Source organism: Gallus gallus, chromosome 14 (genome assembly GCF_016699485.2).
Source record: "Gallus gallus isolate bGalGal1 chromosome 14, bGalGal1.mat.broiler.GRCg7b, whole genome shotgun sequence".
Lineage (NCBI taxonomy): Eukaryota > Metazoa > Chordata > Aves > Galliformes > Phasianidae > Gallus > Gallus gallus.
This window is the reverse complement of record NC_052545.1, coordinates 12,856,274-12,873,586: the sequence shown is the minus strand read 5'-3', so window position 1 is coordinate 12,873,586 and position 17,313 is coordinate 12,856,274. Positions and strand designations below refer to the sequence as shown.

Below are 17,313 nucleotides of genomic sequence, written 5' to 3'. Positions count from 1 at the left end.
ACAAGATCAGAATTCAAGGAATACAGATATGGAAAAGTTCAGCCCCTGCATCAAGATCACTGTAACTGAAATAAGGTTTAAGTCTAAGAATTTCACCTGGCATCAAGGAGCTAATCAAGGATATGTTAATATAAAAAACACAACCCTGCCAATTTTGACAAAGGTTACAGAGTCTATGTTTGCAATTTGGAAAAAACGGTGTCTGCATAATGTATTTGTTAAGCTAGAATGATTGCTGCATGCCCAAATGTTTTTGTTTAGTAAGTCAGCTGTAAGGCTAAGCTGCAATAAGATGATGATTACAGTAATATAATTACTAACACAAGGTTAGCCAAAGTGATTGTGTAGCCAAGAAAAATTAGATGTCTCAGTATGAGTCAATGCATTCATTTTCTAAATAGTTTGACTGTACAAGGTAGATAAAACAGTGTTTGTAAGGTAGTGGTAACAAGGTGGTTCCTAATAGCTTTGAAACTACATGATCTCGTTCTGCCATATCACAGTAAAGCAATAAAGGTAAACAGAGAATCAAACTGTAGCCCTACTGTAAAAACAGCCTTTTGTCCCAATAATATAAGAATTTAAGAAAAACTGACTGACCTTTGCTGTGTGATAAATTAAATCTAAAGGTGGATGTAAAGTGTCAGGGCCATGAGCACCACCCTTTGCAGCAGTCTAGCCGTTCTGACACAGCACAGCTGGGTAACTTCTGCTGCTGCAAGAAACAAAACCTGCACAAAGCCTCTGCTGGGGTCACTCTCTCTTTGCTTTTGAGCTGCATTTAAGCTGAGACACTCACTTGTCCTTGACCCAGCTACATTGCAGGTACACCTGTGCCTGGCCATACACTTCACTCATCTAACTCTGCCCCTAAGTCACCAATCTGGCTTTGTTGCCTTGCTCTTGGACCTACCTCATCACTGGAGAGTAAGCAACTGGTTACCCTCACTGGACCTGATCTGCTCTTCTCCTCCAGGCTCTGTGCTCCTTGATAGTGAGATCTCCATCCCTACCTGCCTTGCTGTCACCTTTAGCTCCTGGTGAGTTTTCCCTTACAGAGTAACCCGCTTGTGTTGCACTCTAACAATAAAACAAATAAATCAATCAGATTTGAGCCAGGCAAAAGCAACTATTATTACTTGTATCCTACCTACACGTCAACATAACATGGAAATCAACATTAGTACTAAGCAACTCTATCATAATAGACAAGATCCATTAAATGACAGGTCAAACCCATTGTAACACTATAACACAACAGAAAAAAAAACAGCAATAATAGCAGGGCAGCAAAGTCCTAGGCCACAGCAAGTGAGGATAAGCCCAAGAGCTGCAGCTGCAGACACAGACACAAAGGAAAAAAAATCTGCTTACCCTTGAAAGGCCTCAGGTAGGCAGGGATCTCCAGCAAAATGCCCTCGCCTCCACTGCCAAGCCTTAAATGAGGGCTGAGAAGAGGTGGATCCTGGCTCCAGCCCTTCTGGTCACTCAGTGCATTGCAAACACCTGAGCTCCCCTGGGTTGGCCCTGCCTTCCCACCAGGTGCTCAATCACTGCTTGAAATCCTGACTTAACATTTCCACTATACCTGTTTTCTTTTTATACCTTCTATGTAACTGTTTCACGCATTGCGCAGCATTCCTTCTCGATCTCCCTTGTAAATAATACTCTGCTCAAACACTTGACCAAAACCTACATGTTACTTTAAGCTATTAATTCAACCTGACCTTACAGCATGGATTATGTCAGCGCTGGCTTTCAGCAAAACTGCAGATGCTTAAATCAGCTCTGAACTAGATCCAAAGGTTAAAATGTGGCTACGGGTCTGTTTTCAGAAGCTACTTATGTCAGTCTTAAGTTTCAGTGAAAGTTGGGGTGGGGGCAGAATAAGCAAATAAATAAATGAGACTCTTCCATGCATTTTTGAAAGTAAGGCTAAGGTCAGAATGCAAGAACAGTCTGCATTTCTTAGTATCTGAATGACAGGTAGAATTCAGAGAATGAAACTGACAATTTCCATGGGAACTGGGTACTTGCTTGTCTTGAAAATGCCACTGCATATCAGCCCCTCCTTTAGACACTGAAATGCCCTGAAATTTAGGTCTTGGTATCTCAAGTTACCTGTGCTGTTTTGAAAGTGTTCTTTGCAAACCCCATCCTTGCTTATATTAGTGCATCCCACGGAGTGCAATGGACTGCAGAGCCTGACTGAACTAGGTTAAAAAACAGCAATATTAAATCTGAATGTCACTGCTTTTAAATTTTAGACAAGAACTCTAATGTAACTATAATACAGCTTTTATTTATTTTTTACATTTCTTTCCAAGCACCTCAGCTACAGTAATTACAGACTTTCTAAACTTCATCTCTGATTATTATTCAATTCAATTATTTATGTACATTAAAAATGGTCAGAGGAATTCTGGAAACTATGACAAGTGTTCCAGATCTGAACATCTATCATTGCCAAAACAAAGGACTTTGAAAACAAGTTTCAAAGTGTGCTACTTTGTCAAACATTTCTGCTTCTTCTTTGGGTATACATGTTTATATATAGATATTAGATGTTTTCACTGAAAGAAACAGCTGCCAAATTACAGCTTCTTTAGTTTTAAGTGTCAAAACATTCAAGTTCTTCTGCTTTCCTGTGTGCAACTGAGGAAAAAAAAAAGAGAAAAACCTGTTCTAACTCAAAGACAAAAAAGGCTGCTGTCAAGATGAATTTCAAATAACCTTATAAATGACTTGCATTTGATGGATGATGCTGATCCATTTTTCATTCTTAATTTTAATAATGAATATCTCTGAAGCAGAACTAAGAGTAAAGTTGCAGTAAGAAAAAGCTGTAATAAAAATTATGGGTTGCACTGATTTTGTTTCTATCAGCAGTGTCTCGTAGGTTTGGGCATGTTTCCTTCACATACTCTGTCCATTACTGGAGGCACCAGTTAGCAGTTGGGCTGCACTGGTTAGCTTATGCCAATGTCCACAATGCCTTGACCAACTGGCAGTAATATGGTTAAAGATATGAGGGGTACATCTACACTGTGATTCATCTACAGCAAGACTACAGGGTAGGTACACCCCGAGCTGTACTTGAGAGAAAGGAGAGTACCAGGTCTTTATCTTCATTTCATTGGCATCAGTGCAGCAAATATGGGAAATGATCAAGATGCAGCAAGTAATCACAATCCAGTAATCACTTGGTGCATTGCAAGGAATGAGTTAGCAAAGCTCAAGTATATTTGTGATGAGAAAGTGGCTGCATCTTAATTAGGGCTAACTGGAATCTGGAAGCACCTCCCAGCAGACTGAGAAAGAAGCAAGTCTGAGGGCTGGGTTCACAACCTTTGCAACCTTCAGAAGAGGGACCAAAGGTATTAAGGGAACAGAACCCTGTGCAGTGCACTGCCCATTCCAGAGCAGCTTGATAAAGGAGAAATTCACCTGCTAGTTTGTTAGTCCCGTACTTCTTGACAGTGACTAATCCAACATAAAAGCTGAGCTCTTAATCTGCAGAAATACAGCCTTCAATTCATTAAAAACCAAGCACATCTAGTAGTCCAGCCCTGAGCTTAGGTCACGCTTTGTCATTGCTATTAGTCCAGACAAGTCATTACGGTGAACCTGTGGACAAACTGTAGTTTATCTCCTCTTACATTCTCTGCTCACTGAAATCAGTGCAAGGATGAATTAGGATTACATATACAAATCTGCTCAGAAGGAAACACTGCTCTGTTCTCTGAGCCATGGTTTAGGAAAAAATAGGATAATTTCACATTCCCTTAATCAGGGCTCCAGCCAAAAGCCAGATTTATTATTAAAATCACAATCCTCAACAACTGTTTATTCACAAATGCCCACAGAAGTGAAATACAAGGCTGCTAGATAGTACTCAGCATAGGCTTTGTTTTAGAAGTACAACAGTGAAAACATTTTTTCTAAAAAGTTATGAAAGATCATGTGTGAAAGTCTGGCTCCAGTGAAGTAAACGGCCCTGAGCCTGGTGACTTCAGCAAGCCAGGATTCCTGTCATGCCCTCATACACCAAGTCTGGTGGGCAGCTATACAAGGAGCACACTTCATACAGGAGAGGTGAAAAGAAATGTCATTAACATGGGAGAAGAGCTGTAGGGCTGCTCATCTATCCAGGTAATGCTGCTCCACAAAAAAAAAAACCAAACACACCCCCACAGATTTTAAATAGTGGGACAAAAATGACTTCTTGCTTCTAGGACCACATCTACATTTGGCCAGGAAGTCACTCTAAAAGAGACAGTCCTATGCTGAACTACTAACCGTGTGGAACAAAACAGGTGTTTTCTCTGCCATCAACTGCTTTCCAGAAACTGATTGTTGAGGCTGCAATCTCTCCAGCTGCTCCTGGAATCCACATCTCACATGTTTCTCTTTCATCTGTTCTTCCTTTTGGGATAGCTCTCTGTTACTTTCTTCTGTCCTGAAAAATATACAGATTCTTCTTTGCTTTAACTTTTCACTAGGGAGAAAAACACCCTAGTTCTTCTGTTTATATTTTTTCCCTTATATTTATACCCTAACACTTGAGGATGAATCATGATTTGAAATGCTAAAATAGTCTTAGAAAGCACTTATGGTGTTGGAGGTAGGGGACCACAAGAACTTGTCATTGACTATGTAAAAATAGCAAAGGAAAAGAGCAGACCTCAAACCTCTGATAAGTGGGGACAACTGGCTGGAGACCAAAACATGCCATTTAGCAGAGGCTTGTTTAAGACTTCACTCCCTTTCTCCTCACCAAAATAGTCAGTCTTCTAACCCTGTTTCCTTTTTTACGTGCTAAACAGTGACAAGTTTTCCCTGAAGCAAGACCTGCCTTTCAGTATTTTGATGTCTGCAGCAAGATTTCATCTGCCATTTCCACAGCAAACACTAAGTTCAATTTCTTCACAAGCCTGTAAGCTTCAGGTACCCAATGATTTGAATAGTAAGAAAGAAAACTGGAATTTTTTAAAACCATTGTGATGTTTTACTCAACAACAGCTTGCCAAGCCACAGTCTATGTGGCAGGCTAACAGGCAGACAAAATGCTGTTTTTATAGAACTGATGGAAGCACTGAACTTTAATATCAGAAATCACTTGACAAAACAACCCACAATGAACCATCTCCCATTTGAACCAAGTACATGTTAGCTTTAGTGTTTAAGTGGTAGGGTAGGCAACTGTTTAACACTGAAAAAGTAGTAGCCTCTGAAGCAGACAGATTCCAGATTCTAACTTTTTTTTTCCAAGGGCTCATACATCATGTCAAAGTATTAAATGTCATGCTGAAAATGGTGGGCAGAATATAACTATTGAAAAGTCAGCATAATGGAGAACTCTCAAATAGATGGGCAGGGGCACAAGTTGGCTACCTGATTTCAGTTTGAAATTAGACCCTAAGCAGAATGCACTTCACGCAGCCTAAAGAATAACTGGAGCAAGCTCTCTGATTTCCCTGATTGTTACCATTGCTGCTTCTCCTTTCTAGCTTTCTTGGAGTGTTTCTGTGGTATAACCAGCTCCTCATGGTTACACTTTGCTCTCTGAGCTCTTGCCCTTCTATTCTTGATGACAGAGTTAGAATTGTTTTGTTCAGGAGAAGTGAAAATGATACAAGGAGACATGCTATACAACTTCCAGTTTGTAAGGGTTTTTTTTATGCCAAGAAAGGGAATAAACCATTTTCCACGTCATGAGGAATGCAAGAAGTAATAAACTTAAATTGGAGCTTGGATAACTTAAATTGGATTAAAGTAATAGCTTTCAAACTGTAAGGATAATCAAGCAGTGAAATGTACTACCTGGGGAGTCAGGGAATCCTCACCATCAAAGATTTCAAGACTAGGTTGCATAAAGATTGGGTGGAAAGGGTTAAATTGTAGTTCAGCTTATATTGATGCAGAGAAATGGACTATTCCAGACCTATTTTCTATGATACTTGGTGTAGTAAACCTCAGTTTTATCCTTAATAATGCAGATCAATACTGTTATCCCCCTCTTATCTAGGTTCAAAACCTAGAGAAAGTGACCAAACTTACTATGCCTAATCTCAGGCCAATTCTCTGATCTACTAAGTCTGTCTGCATCTAAAACGTTATACAATAGCTGCCAGGCTTAACTGATTTCCTAGGTAAGAAAACTAGACACATCCTTTTGCTCCAACTTACATACCATGCAAGTAGTGTTCTTTAATCTTACACAATTAGATAAGGCATAATGAAAACCACTGGTGACTTTTCTTGTGTGATACCTTGGAAATTCTTTTGTAGGTAGAGGAGATTCTGAAGCATTTCCCAAATGTTGAACCTTCTCAGCTTTCATTACGCTTTTTGTTTCTATATCAGCTCCATTGTCTCTCTGGCTTGACAAGGAGGTATTTCTTTTCTCTGGCTCCAACCTCACCAGTTTCCTGGAAATGACCTCATTCGTCCCTTCTCTCATTTTAAAATTTTGATTTTGACTGACTTTAAAGGCATCCATCTCTTCCAGACTTTCTGGATCCTGTTTTATGCCCTTGAGTCTTTCAGCTGGGGCAGATGCTTTGTGAAGAAGCTCTGAGGCCTCTTTACGGGCTCTACGGAGTTGTTGCAGTAGCAGGCACTTCCCTGAGCAATTCTTCCTGCTGATAAAGTAAACAAAGATTTAATCAAGATAGAGCACTAAAAAAAAACCCACACACTCTGAAGAACTTCTCATGAGGGGCATCAACACAGATAATAGCCTTTGATAGCAGCACCAGCACATAAGCAACAAACAAGACAGTGACAGAACAAGATTTGATCTTATTGGGAATTTGTTTCCCTCTTCTGCATTACAGTCAGAAGAGAATTAGTATAAGAGCCCTGAACAAATAGCATGTCAGCATGGAAATCAGTGTCTGCAGATTTTCATCCTCTTGGGATATGGGCATTGGAACTCAAATAGGCACATAGGAAGAGTTCATCTAAACTCATTGCATTTCAGGGTGTTTCACTTCATTTCACCTGTGCCTCCTCCCAGTCAAAGTGACTGTTGATCTGTTAGTAGTACAATACTGTGATTGTTCTGATGTGAAATATCCTATCATGACAGCATGTCATGACAGCAGATAAGGTTCTTTTGTCTTGTAGCTCTGTTCAGCAGTGAGGCTCCCAAATTATCAACTACAAAACTGCTAATTTGTAGCTATTCCTAAGTAGCAGCTGAAAATACAAAGAAAATCCAGACAGAAAGCACTTTTCCTCATTAAGAAACTCATTTCTCTAGCCATTGTATCAACATTTAACATTGACAGCTGGAGTATTAAGGAGTATTCTTAAGTAATACAGGTATGTTAACCCCTTCCCCGCTGGATACCAAGGTCAGTAGATGAGAATTGGTCACGGCATCAAGTCTGCTGGAGTTCAAGAAGCTTTTGTGTAGTGTATGGGGTCTTGCTTAATTGCCTCCCAGTTTAAACCACAATAGTTTGGACAACATTCTCAGAAGAATGGTTTGATATTTGGGTGGTCCTCTACAAAGTCAGGAGTTGGACTTGATGATCCCTCTCTTCCAACTTAGAGATTCTATGGGTAGTACAACATACACTGCATTTACAAGATGAACAACTCAGATTCTGAGTTGTGACACTGGAATTCATCTACACAGGTGTGGGCTGCTAGCAATTACTTTCCTGTTGTCTTTTTTTTCCCTTCCTGAATATTACATCTAGAAAAATATCCTTGAACATTCAGAGCTGCAGGTTAACACTAACATCAGGCTAAAAGATACAGGCCTTCAAGCTCTACCACAGAATAAGTCAAACAAGAACAAAGCAGGTGAGAAAGAATGAAGGGTTCTACTGACACATTTGTAAGTTCCGGAGAGTTATTGACCTTTGTCTCTAGTAAGACAAGCAAATTTGTTTTGTGCTCTCCTGCCTACTTTAATAGAGTCAGAAAATAAAGCAGGAATTTTAGGACAGAGGCATGTATTGGACTACAGCCTCACACCATAGTGTGAGAGATGGCACTGATTATCTGGTCACTCAAGGGATAAATTAACAGTACTTTCTATGCTAAGTAGGTGCCCAGAGATCATAAGACTGTCTCCTTAAGGTCCTAACATGGAAGTACATTGTGCTACAGAACATGCAGCTCTGTTTAATAGCTCCATCCAGGTAAGATGGAAAATGGCACTGAACTCACATGAAGGAGATCAGAAGGATGAGATGCTGAGATAGGCTTTCTTATTTAGAAACAGAACTGAATAATGTTGGCCACATGTTTTGTACGTGTATTTATTTTAGCAACATTAAAACAGATAAAAATACACTCAGCTAAGTTCTGCTCTCCATCACTCTGTATTTACACTGATGTAACTTCTGCATTTGCATCAGTGCCAGTGAGAGTTCCCCAAGAAACATCTCATCCCTGCTTTATGCTGGTTTGGGATTAGATGTTATGAATTATGCTGAGTAGTTGGCTTTGTTCCTTGTCACATCATTTGTTCTTTCAGACTATTTAAAAACAAACAAAAAAAGAGTAATTGGCTGGCAAAACAATACAAAATGTTCTGCTTTGTCCACTGTACTGTGGAAGTGTGAACTTCCATGCATCATGCTAAATTTAACACAGTATAAATGCAGTAAGATTTAAAATCTGACATACCTACTTCACGTTAAATGGATGAATAACTACCTATGCTATGAGTATGAATCAACACCTAAATTTAGTAACAGGAAAGGGCTGGCATCTGTGCCTATTGAAGAATCTACAGTTCAGGATTCCATAACCATATATAAGAACATATATTAGAACAATTAAGGGGAGTTGTGAGCATCCCTGCCCACACACTGTATTCAACACTTAAATGAACGTTCTAGCTTACTTTATTATTTCTAAAAATAAAGGCGTGACTGAGTCAATTCCCTACAACATTTTGAGAGTTTGGTTTTGAGTCTTAAATTTTATAAGAGTTCTCACATCACTCAAACCTGTCTGTAGAAAGAGCCAGGTCTCCCAGCCACTCACATCTACTTTCTTTAAGTTACTGCCATGCAGCTGTAAAGAAGCAAGGTCTGTCTCACACACTGACAGTTGGTTTCTAACTTCAGTATCTTTACCATGTAAGAGAACTCTGGGTCCAGACTGAAACATCTTTGCTATTAGGCTGGACAATTCTGCCGTAAACATGAGAAACAGAGATACTTTCATATGTGAGCTCTCACTCTGATCACTATTAGAGGAATAATTTTGATTTCTGAAAAAGTTAATTATCACTTCACTTGAATTATGGTCAAGGTAAAGAATCTTACATTTTCCTCTCTTCTTGGTCCATAACAGTCATAGTCTCATCTTCATCAGTGGAGCTGTCACCTGCACTATGAAATAAATGGGACAGTGTTAAAACTGTGCAGTGACTTAGTCATTTCCAAGATTCAAGTTTCAGGGCCCTCAGGAAAAAGAGGGAAAACTTTTAGGGCAGATCTCTAGGTCTTATTGATAGCTCCTGATTTTATTATTCCAGAAAAAAAATTCAAGCAACTCTAGATCACAATGTGCTAGCTGCACTTTGCTCTTCATTAAAAAGGTTTCTCATAAACATGTACCCTGAAAAGGGAGCAAAGAGCTATCTCAGACAGCTTTACCTCTAAGGACAGGCACATTTGCTAGAATCTGTTGCAGACTGAGGTGAATTTGGCTTACAAGAACTGACTATGTAGGGCCTTCTTATCACATAGGAGACTGAGAAATCAGCACCAACAGTTGTTTGCCACAAATGTAGTCAATGAAAGCCATTTCACACACAGTGCTGTCAGAATGCTAGCTCAATTCCAACCAACAGCTGCAAGCATTGCCTTGCAGTCACTGCTCACTCCTTTAGAGCATGGAAAACTTCAAGTGTTATCCCCTGGACAATTTGCGTGTCTGTTCTGTGTTGTCTCCTTTCCTGCACCTTTACTTGTTCTGAGAAAAGTTACTGTCTCTTCAGAGTACTTGCATGCTCTACTATGGGTTATGCTTTCCTACTAAGGTCACAGAGGAGTGGAAGTTAAAGTTACATTTCACAAGAATGAGATGCAGAGAGAAGGTTTCAATTTTCCACTGATTGCTACTGACTTATCACTAATAATAAAGCCAGAATTTACCTCTGTTTCTCATCAGGGAATGTTACTGACTTCTGTGGTTCGGCATCTCTTAAATCTACATATACAGTTGGAGGCTCTGGCAGGCACTGCAATCTCACTGCATCCATCCTAAGAGAACTTGGTGAAGATGAGAGGAAGGCAACATCCCTAAGTATAGAAAACACTGTTTCAGCATTTCCTGTACCTTATCAAGACAAGATGTCCTGCAGGGCATGGATTACATTAAAAATTGGATTGTGAAAGGAGCTTAGCGCTCAGCTACTGCAGACTCAGATTCTGCTACTGCCTACTGTCCATCACCTTTCAGAACTGAACTCAAAGATTCAGGTTCCCCCTAGGAATACAGATCACTGGCAGCATGATGAGGGATATCTAGTTCTAAAAGCTGACATCGTAAAACTACTCTGGAGAACAAAGGCAGGCAGTTACAGTACCAAAGAACTTAAGTCTAAAAAGAGCCCTACATCAATCAGCAAAAATAGGCCCCTTTTTCCTCTCTGCCTCCTTTGGCAATTCCATTTTATCCTTCAGAGCATAAAAACTGCAAATCACCTTCATGGCTTTCCCTGCTCTGGCAACAAGGACTCTTTTCACCTTCCAATTAATAGGCTTGTTTCACTATTACTTCCTCTTGTAACAATCAGAAAGATCAATGTGGTGGAATGCTGATACAGGAAGTGTAATTACAAAGGGAAAGGAAAAGTGCTCACCCACCTCTAAAGGTGTAGGCTAGCAGGGAAAACTCCACAAGGGAGGGATCTCCAACCAGAGATCCTTCCCTAGTGGCAGTCAGCCCCTAAATGAAGTCTAACAGAGGTGCAGCCAGGCACCACCCCTTCTGGACACACAGCTGAATTGCCTTCACCTGTGCTCCCAGGGCTGACCCGGTCCTTTCCCCAGGTGCTCTATCAGTGGTTCAGGCTGTGACTCAACAGTACCCATACACCTCTGTACCACTACCAGTGATTTTGCTCCCTGTGAGCAGTTTGGAAACCCATTTCCTTCACACAGAACCATGCAAATGCACAGACATCTAAATGAATACTTTAAAAGAGAAAAAAGGCATATCATACTTTAGCTAAATTGAGACCAGTAAAAAAACTGCAAGCCCTAAAAATACTTAAAACCACAAAAAACATGGCCATGATCATTTGCTCAGCTTTGTTTCCCTAATTTTGCAAGATGGGTATGCTAAGATCTAAAGAAAACTCATATTTGGTGGAGAATGCTAAGGGAGCAGGATACTGACTGCTCATGATCAAACGTATATGAATGACTGAGCCTTTGTTTTCTCCTTTAATGAAACTGTAACATATTCCAACTACAACATGAGCTTTCTACAGAGAAAGGCACCCTGAGCTTCTACTTCTAATAACAGCTACCTCCTGTATATAACAAATTGACCTACTTCTTGTTCTCTTGCTCTTCATGAAAGGAGATTTTGGCTGATGGCCACCTGCAACGTGAAGACAGTGTCCTGGATTGCCTGTTACACAGCTCTTCTAACTTTTCCATGAGCTGCTTTTCAGATCTACTTCTGAAGGTCTCTATTGGAGAACAGCAAAAAAGAAAAAAAAAATCATTTGTGGTCTTCTACCATTGGACTGCCTATTGTACCTTTCTCTACAGCCAGAGAGAAGGGAAGGATAAACACACTGTTATCATCCAGCTCTGATGAAACACACTTCAGATTTCCATCTATCTTAACCTAGGCCATGACAGGCCACAAAAGCAAGATCCAGAGGAAGCTTAGTGTTTTAAAGAAATTGTCAAAAAAAAAAAGTCACTACAACCTCAACATTCAAGATGATGCAGCAGGGAATGACAAACATATGAAAGTGAGTTTCACCTGTTTTTACATGTTTTCAGTATATTCAGTATTAGTTTAACAGCATTACCGTAATCTTCTGAGAAGAAATTTTCTGCGTGATCATTATGTGTATTTTTCTGCTGCTTCAGCTCCATAGAAGTCTTATCTAGATCCCAGTTCTCGGTACACTGAAAGACAAGCAGACTGTGATAGAAAATTCACCATCAAAAGGCTGATACAAAATAAGAGCTCTTTTGACTTAAACTCTTCGTGCTAACCTGGTTGGTTATCCTACCATACGTAAATACACAAGCATAACACTATAATAGAATGATAACAGCAGTATGATAAAGTCCTTGGCTACAGCAAATGAGAAGGAGCCTAAATACAGCAGCTATAGATAGAGAAACAAAGGAAAAGAGTTGCACACCTTTGGAAGGCCTCAGGTAGGCAGGGATCTCCAGCAACAATGCCCTCACCTCCACTGCCAAGCCTTAAATGAGGGCTGGGAGGGGGTGGATCCTGGCTCCAGCCCTTCTGGTCACTCAGTGCATTGCATGCACCTGAGCTCCCCTGCGTTGGCCCTGCCTTCCCACCAGGTGCTCAATCACTGCTTCAGGATTTCCTGAAGCATTTCCACTACAGTGACATGTAAGTTCATTATATAATATGAACACTAAGGAAGAAATAAATAATTCAGGTGAACTTATATTACTATAGTGCTACAGAAGAGACAAGATGCTGGAAGGCCAAAAAGCTCATTGTTTTAACAAACAAAAGAGATCCCTGCTTTCCTAGGCACAGATGCCATGGTTGGTGTTTGTGAATAAGATCACTAACCATGATACTGACCAATAGCTTTTGCTACTATTATGGACACGTAGTAGCATCTCCATGAGATAAAGACAGCTTCTCACTAAGTTGCATAGCACACAGACCAAGAAAACCCAAATTCTGGACCTCAACAAAAGCAAAAAAGTAAAATGCTGTCACATACAGAATTTGGCATTTTGATTTCTTATTTTAGTAGGATTGTCGAAGCAATGCATTAGCTTCTCTACTGAATGAGCAGCCCTATGAAACTGTTTGGGCCACCTACCTGCAGTGACAGACAGGTTAGTTCTTGAAGATGGCCAGCTGCAGAAGTTTCTTCTTTAGCACTTCTTTCTAGACTTTTGCTAATGCCACGTGAGGGAGGCTTATTATTTAGCTCAGGGTGGCCTGGTGATGGCTCTAGAAATATTTTTGAGAGTATCTTCGTCTCTATAAGCTTTCTTCTCTCTTTCTTACTGCACAGTTCCTCCAATAACAATGATGTATTACGACAAGAATTCCTTTTTTCCCTGGCCTGTTGCCTTCCTGGTTCTTCCTCTTCAAGTCCATCTGTGGAATCTGCAAGAGACTCTTCAACAACAGCTTCCTTTTGGCTTGGAATTTCTTCAGTATGGCTGGAAAGATTGGAAGCCTCATCTTTAATCACTTGAACATATTCTTTTGCAATGACTTGGGCACCATCTGTTTTTTCCTGATGGCCAAGACTCTTCAGATCTCCATTCCATTTCTTTTTCTCTTTTTTCTACCAGTAAAGAAAATATATACATGCAAAAAGTCACATCTCCTGAGCTATAGGAGCTGACACTAAAACAAAACAAATGATTGGCAGATAACAGCTCTAGCTACTGAGCTTATTACAGAAAGGTCCATAAAGTCAGTTAGCAGCAGCATCTTTCTTCAGGATTTGGTGTAATTGTCAGGCTATAAATATTTGTATGATCCTTCTGACTAGAAATTGGTGATTTGTATCCCACTGCGCACCTGTTATTACACACGCACACAAAAAATTCCTTCCCTCCCTTTATTATGTACATTATTCATAACAAGATTTATTAGATTTAGAAGTGACTGAATAATTCCTTAAGAGACAGGACTATGAGCAAAGAAAAGACCGGTTAGCATTTTAATAAAAGAGGGCATCTGTGTCACTAGGAACTAAGGAGTGTCATTTACATTTAAAAATGTAAAAGGAAAATAAAACTAAGAGATCCAAAATAAATAAATAAATAAAATTAAAATAAAAAAAGATCTAAAAAACAAGAGAAGGCTTAAAAGGGGCACTAAAGAGATAAAGCCTAACTTCTGATGGGAGAAAGTACTGGAGACCATGCTCTTCTGTCACACCTCTCAGTCAAATTAGTCAGGTAAAAGCAGCTGTTTGTATTGGAAATGGATGGAAGAGCAGGTTTACAGCAATACAGCCTGCACACTACGGTCACAACCTGCATGTCTGAGTCTTCCAGGGAAAATTCCAGTAGCTCATCTGACAGGTCAGGAATCAAGTTGGGTTGCTCTCGCTGGAAGATGAAAAGCTCCCCATCGCTCTCACAGTCAGACTATCAACAACAACAAAAAAGAGAAGTTAAATAAAAGACTGTAAATGTGACTTTCACTGTTCTGTGGTGACAAACTCTATGTTGTCACCACTTGACTGAAGTTCAGAAACCACAGTTTTCTCTTCAGTTACACTTTCATTAGGCAGCCTGATAGCCCATCACTCAGGCTGTTTTACACTGACCTAACATTTGAGCAAACTACAGCAGTAAAAATACCCAACAAATAATAAAAACAAACAAACAAACACATAAGATGTTAAAGTGCCACACTTGGCCGGGCAGGATTCAAATAGCTTTGGAAAAAACCTCTTATCTGAACATATGATATGTGTTTGAGATTAATTGCTCTGCACAAACAACAAAAAGAATGAGCAGCTTCTCAGAAGCCAGGACCCAGGTTCCCTGCTTGTCTGTTTTCTAAGTATGTCTTTTCAATAGCTCACACTTTGGATAACTCTCTCTAGCATAATTATTTTTTCCTAACTTAGGGGAAACTCCAGTTCAACTTCTTTCCTCCTAATAAAATGCATTTCAGGACAATGAAAGCACTTCAGAGCATAAAATGCTGTTTGTCAGCACCCCCTCTCAATGTATGAGCACAGCCCATTGAGGGACAGATCTCAGATGCATAAATGTATCTTCCTACAAGTGGAAACCTCTGGGACAAAGGTACAGCTCTGAAACCACAGGCTCAGCAAGCTACTGTTGTACAGAAAGCAGGAGAGGGATCATACAAGCAGATCTTTTGAATGCAAATTAAGGGTAGCATGTAAGTGCCAAGAAGACTGCTGCAGTTCCTTCAGCAGGAAATTTGTTCCACATGTAACAGAAACAAAGAATTTGGATGTTATTTAAGAGTAAAAGAAAAAAAAAAAGGATTCAATATGACTTAGAGTTATAAATTGTTACTTGGCTCAAAGACACAAAACTATCACTTTGTCAGAACTTTTTTGTACACCTATTGAACAAGAATGACTGGAAATCACTCCTGAGTGCTGGCCCTAAATCTATACTGCATAAACACATATTAAAAAAGCAACGGTTGCTTTAAGTAACTAAAACAGAATTTTCACCAGATTGTTGATGTCCTGTGAGCAGAGATCTTCAGCTGTCAACAGGCAGCCTGTCCCAGCCATTAGAATCCAGCAAGTAAAAAAACACATCACAGTGAAAAATACCTCACAATTTCTATCGATCTCATGCTTTATGTTAAAAGGTTAACAGCATTATATTTCTTTGCAGATAGAATTGAAGAACAGGAATCAACAGTTGGCTACAGGCAGGGAAAGAAGTAGAATCCAGGGATCAAATATCTGCCAAATGCTTTTTCAGGGGACCACAAAGACTTCCAGAATATGACTTTCCTGTGACCCTCAACTGTAGAAAACCATGCTAACGGACCTACTGTCTGGACAGCACATTACTAACTAAATAGTACAATATTATCCAGGATAAAATCTTAGCATTTGATTTTAAATCAGCTGTATGATTCTTACATAGTGTATTTTTGACAGAACAAACTAAGAAAAAAATGTGTGGTCATTCTGCAAGATGCCCACTACCCATCTCTTCCTAACCTGGCATTCTTTAGCACCTGGAAAAATCAGTCCCACCTTCCAAAGAATACAGCAAGAAAAGATGGTCATTACACTCTGGCCAGTAGTAAAACAAACGGCTGTGGATTAATATACTCAGTAACAATAGGCAGAATAAGCAAGTACATAGAATCATAGTCATAGAATTCTTAGAGTTGGAAGGGACCTCTGGAGGCCATCTAGTCCAATTCCCCTGCAATGAACAGGGATTTTTTTCTAAAAGCCAATGAGAAAGACAGGCAGATTGCAGTGCTTACTGTAGAAGTGTCAGAGTCCAGAGACGGGAGCTGATCTTTCACTGCAGCAAGTATATCTCCCCATCGAAAAGTGCTGTTACTCCCAAGAGGAGCTGTAGGAGGCTCAGCTGGATGCTCAGCATCCTCACTTTGCCCTTCTGAGGCCATTTAAACATCCAGCCTTCCACTCAATGAAAGTACACCTCAGGAGAGAAAAGGATAACATCAGTACAGAGCACAAACAAAGCGTGTGCATCCGGGCTCAGCAGAACCTTCAGTGCTCCCAGGGTGGGACTGTGATTCCTGAGGAAAGGCCGTTCTCACAGCCTGCCCTGGCAGGGAGGGCCGCCCACCCTCAGCTGCTCCTTACTTTCCCGCTTCTCTCACGCTCCCCTCCTCACAGATCAAATGACAGGTAAGGTGGTTTATGCTGGCTTTTTCTCACTGCATTTATATCGAAACAGTTGAGACCAGACAAGCTCTTGGACTTTGACCTCTTAAATATTTTTAAGCTCTCTCCCATTGTTTCCTTTCCACGTATAGGAGCCATCAGGACAGCTCAACAGGGAGCTGCCAACAAGCTAGAAAATTAACCCGCACAAAAAAAAAAAAAAAAAAAAGCTTCGCTTTTTAAATTTTGATGCCACATTTGTGTGATTTCTGGGTAATCAAAACTGGACGCACATCAGTGCCATTTCTAAGAGAGGCGGGGAGGTTCGGGGCGTTACACTGCCGCGTAGAACTGCCAAGATGGCGGCGAGCGCGGCGCACGCGCACTTCAGCCGGCGCCTGCGTTGCCATGGCAACACGAGCAGCGCGGCCCGGCCTGGTCCTTCTGCCCTCATAGCGGCTTTCAGGCGCCTCCGAGCGGCCGCGCGCATATCCCGGCCCCGGCAGCATGGGGGAGATGAAGAGAAGTAGCTGATAAATGCAGAACACACGGCGGCAGCACAGCCCCGCACCCTCCTTGGGGCTGCTTTTCCCCTACCTCAGCCACCGCCGGGTAGCGTAACGCCTACTGGAAGCGCCCGCCCTGCCGCGGCGCTCGAATCCCATTGGCTACTCGTCGGCCCGCCCCTTGCGAGTGGCATCATTTATTGGCCCGCTCTTCCGCCGCGGAGGCTCTTGGGACTTATAGTACTGAGGCGAGGC

The 17,313-nt window shown here is 40.8% G+C and overlaps 1 protein-coding gene across 6 annotated transcripts in view; it reads right to left on the bottom strand.

Annotated features, from left to right (window-relative positions):
• Positions 1-17,204, bottom strand: part of DNAAF8 (dynein axonemal assembly factor 8) — an 84,206-nt gene extending 67,002 nt beyond the window's left edge. For 2 of the 6 annotated variants that reach the window (XM_040647718.2, XM_040647721.2), the window contains exons 1-10: positions 17,150-17,204; positions 16,183-16,364; positions 14,217-14,330; positions 13,040-13,516; positions 12,029-12,128; positions 11,539-11,677; positions 10,131-10,277; positions 9,297-9,362; positions 6,273-6,644; positions 4,300-4,459 (exon numbers count right to left, since the gene is read on the bottom strand). In XM_040647718.2, coding sequence (XP_040503652.1) covers positions 4,300-4,459; positions 6,273-6,644; positions 9,297-9,362; positions 10,131-10,277; positions 11,539-11,677; positions 12,029-12,128; positions 13,040-13,516; positions 14,217-14,330; positions 16,183-16,329 — 1,722 coding nt within the window. In that variant the 5' untranslated portion in view covers positions 16,330-16,364; positions 17,150-17,204. Of the gene's footprint in view, positions 1-4,299; positions 4,460-6,272; positions 6,645-9,296; positions 9,363-10,130; positions 10,278-11,538; positions 11,678-12,028; positions 12,145-13,039; positions 13,517-14,216; positions 14,331-16,182 lie in introns of those variants that run through there. The other 4 variants (XM_004945394.5, XM_040647720.2, XM_046900734.1 and 1 more) reach the window with 4 other exon arrangements.
• Between the last annotated feature and the right edge of the window lie 109 nt (positions 17,205-17,313).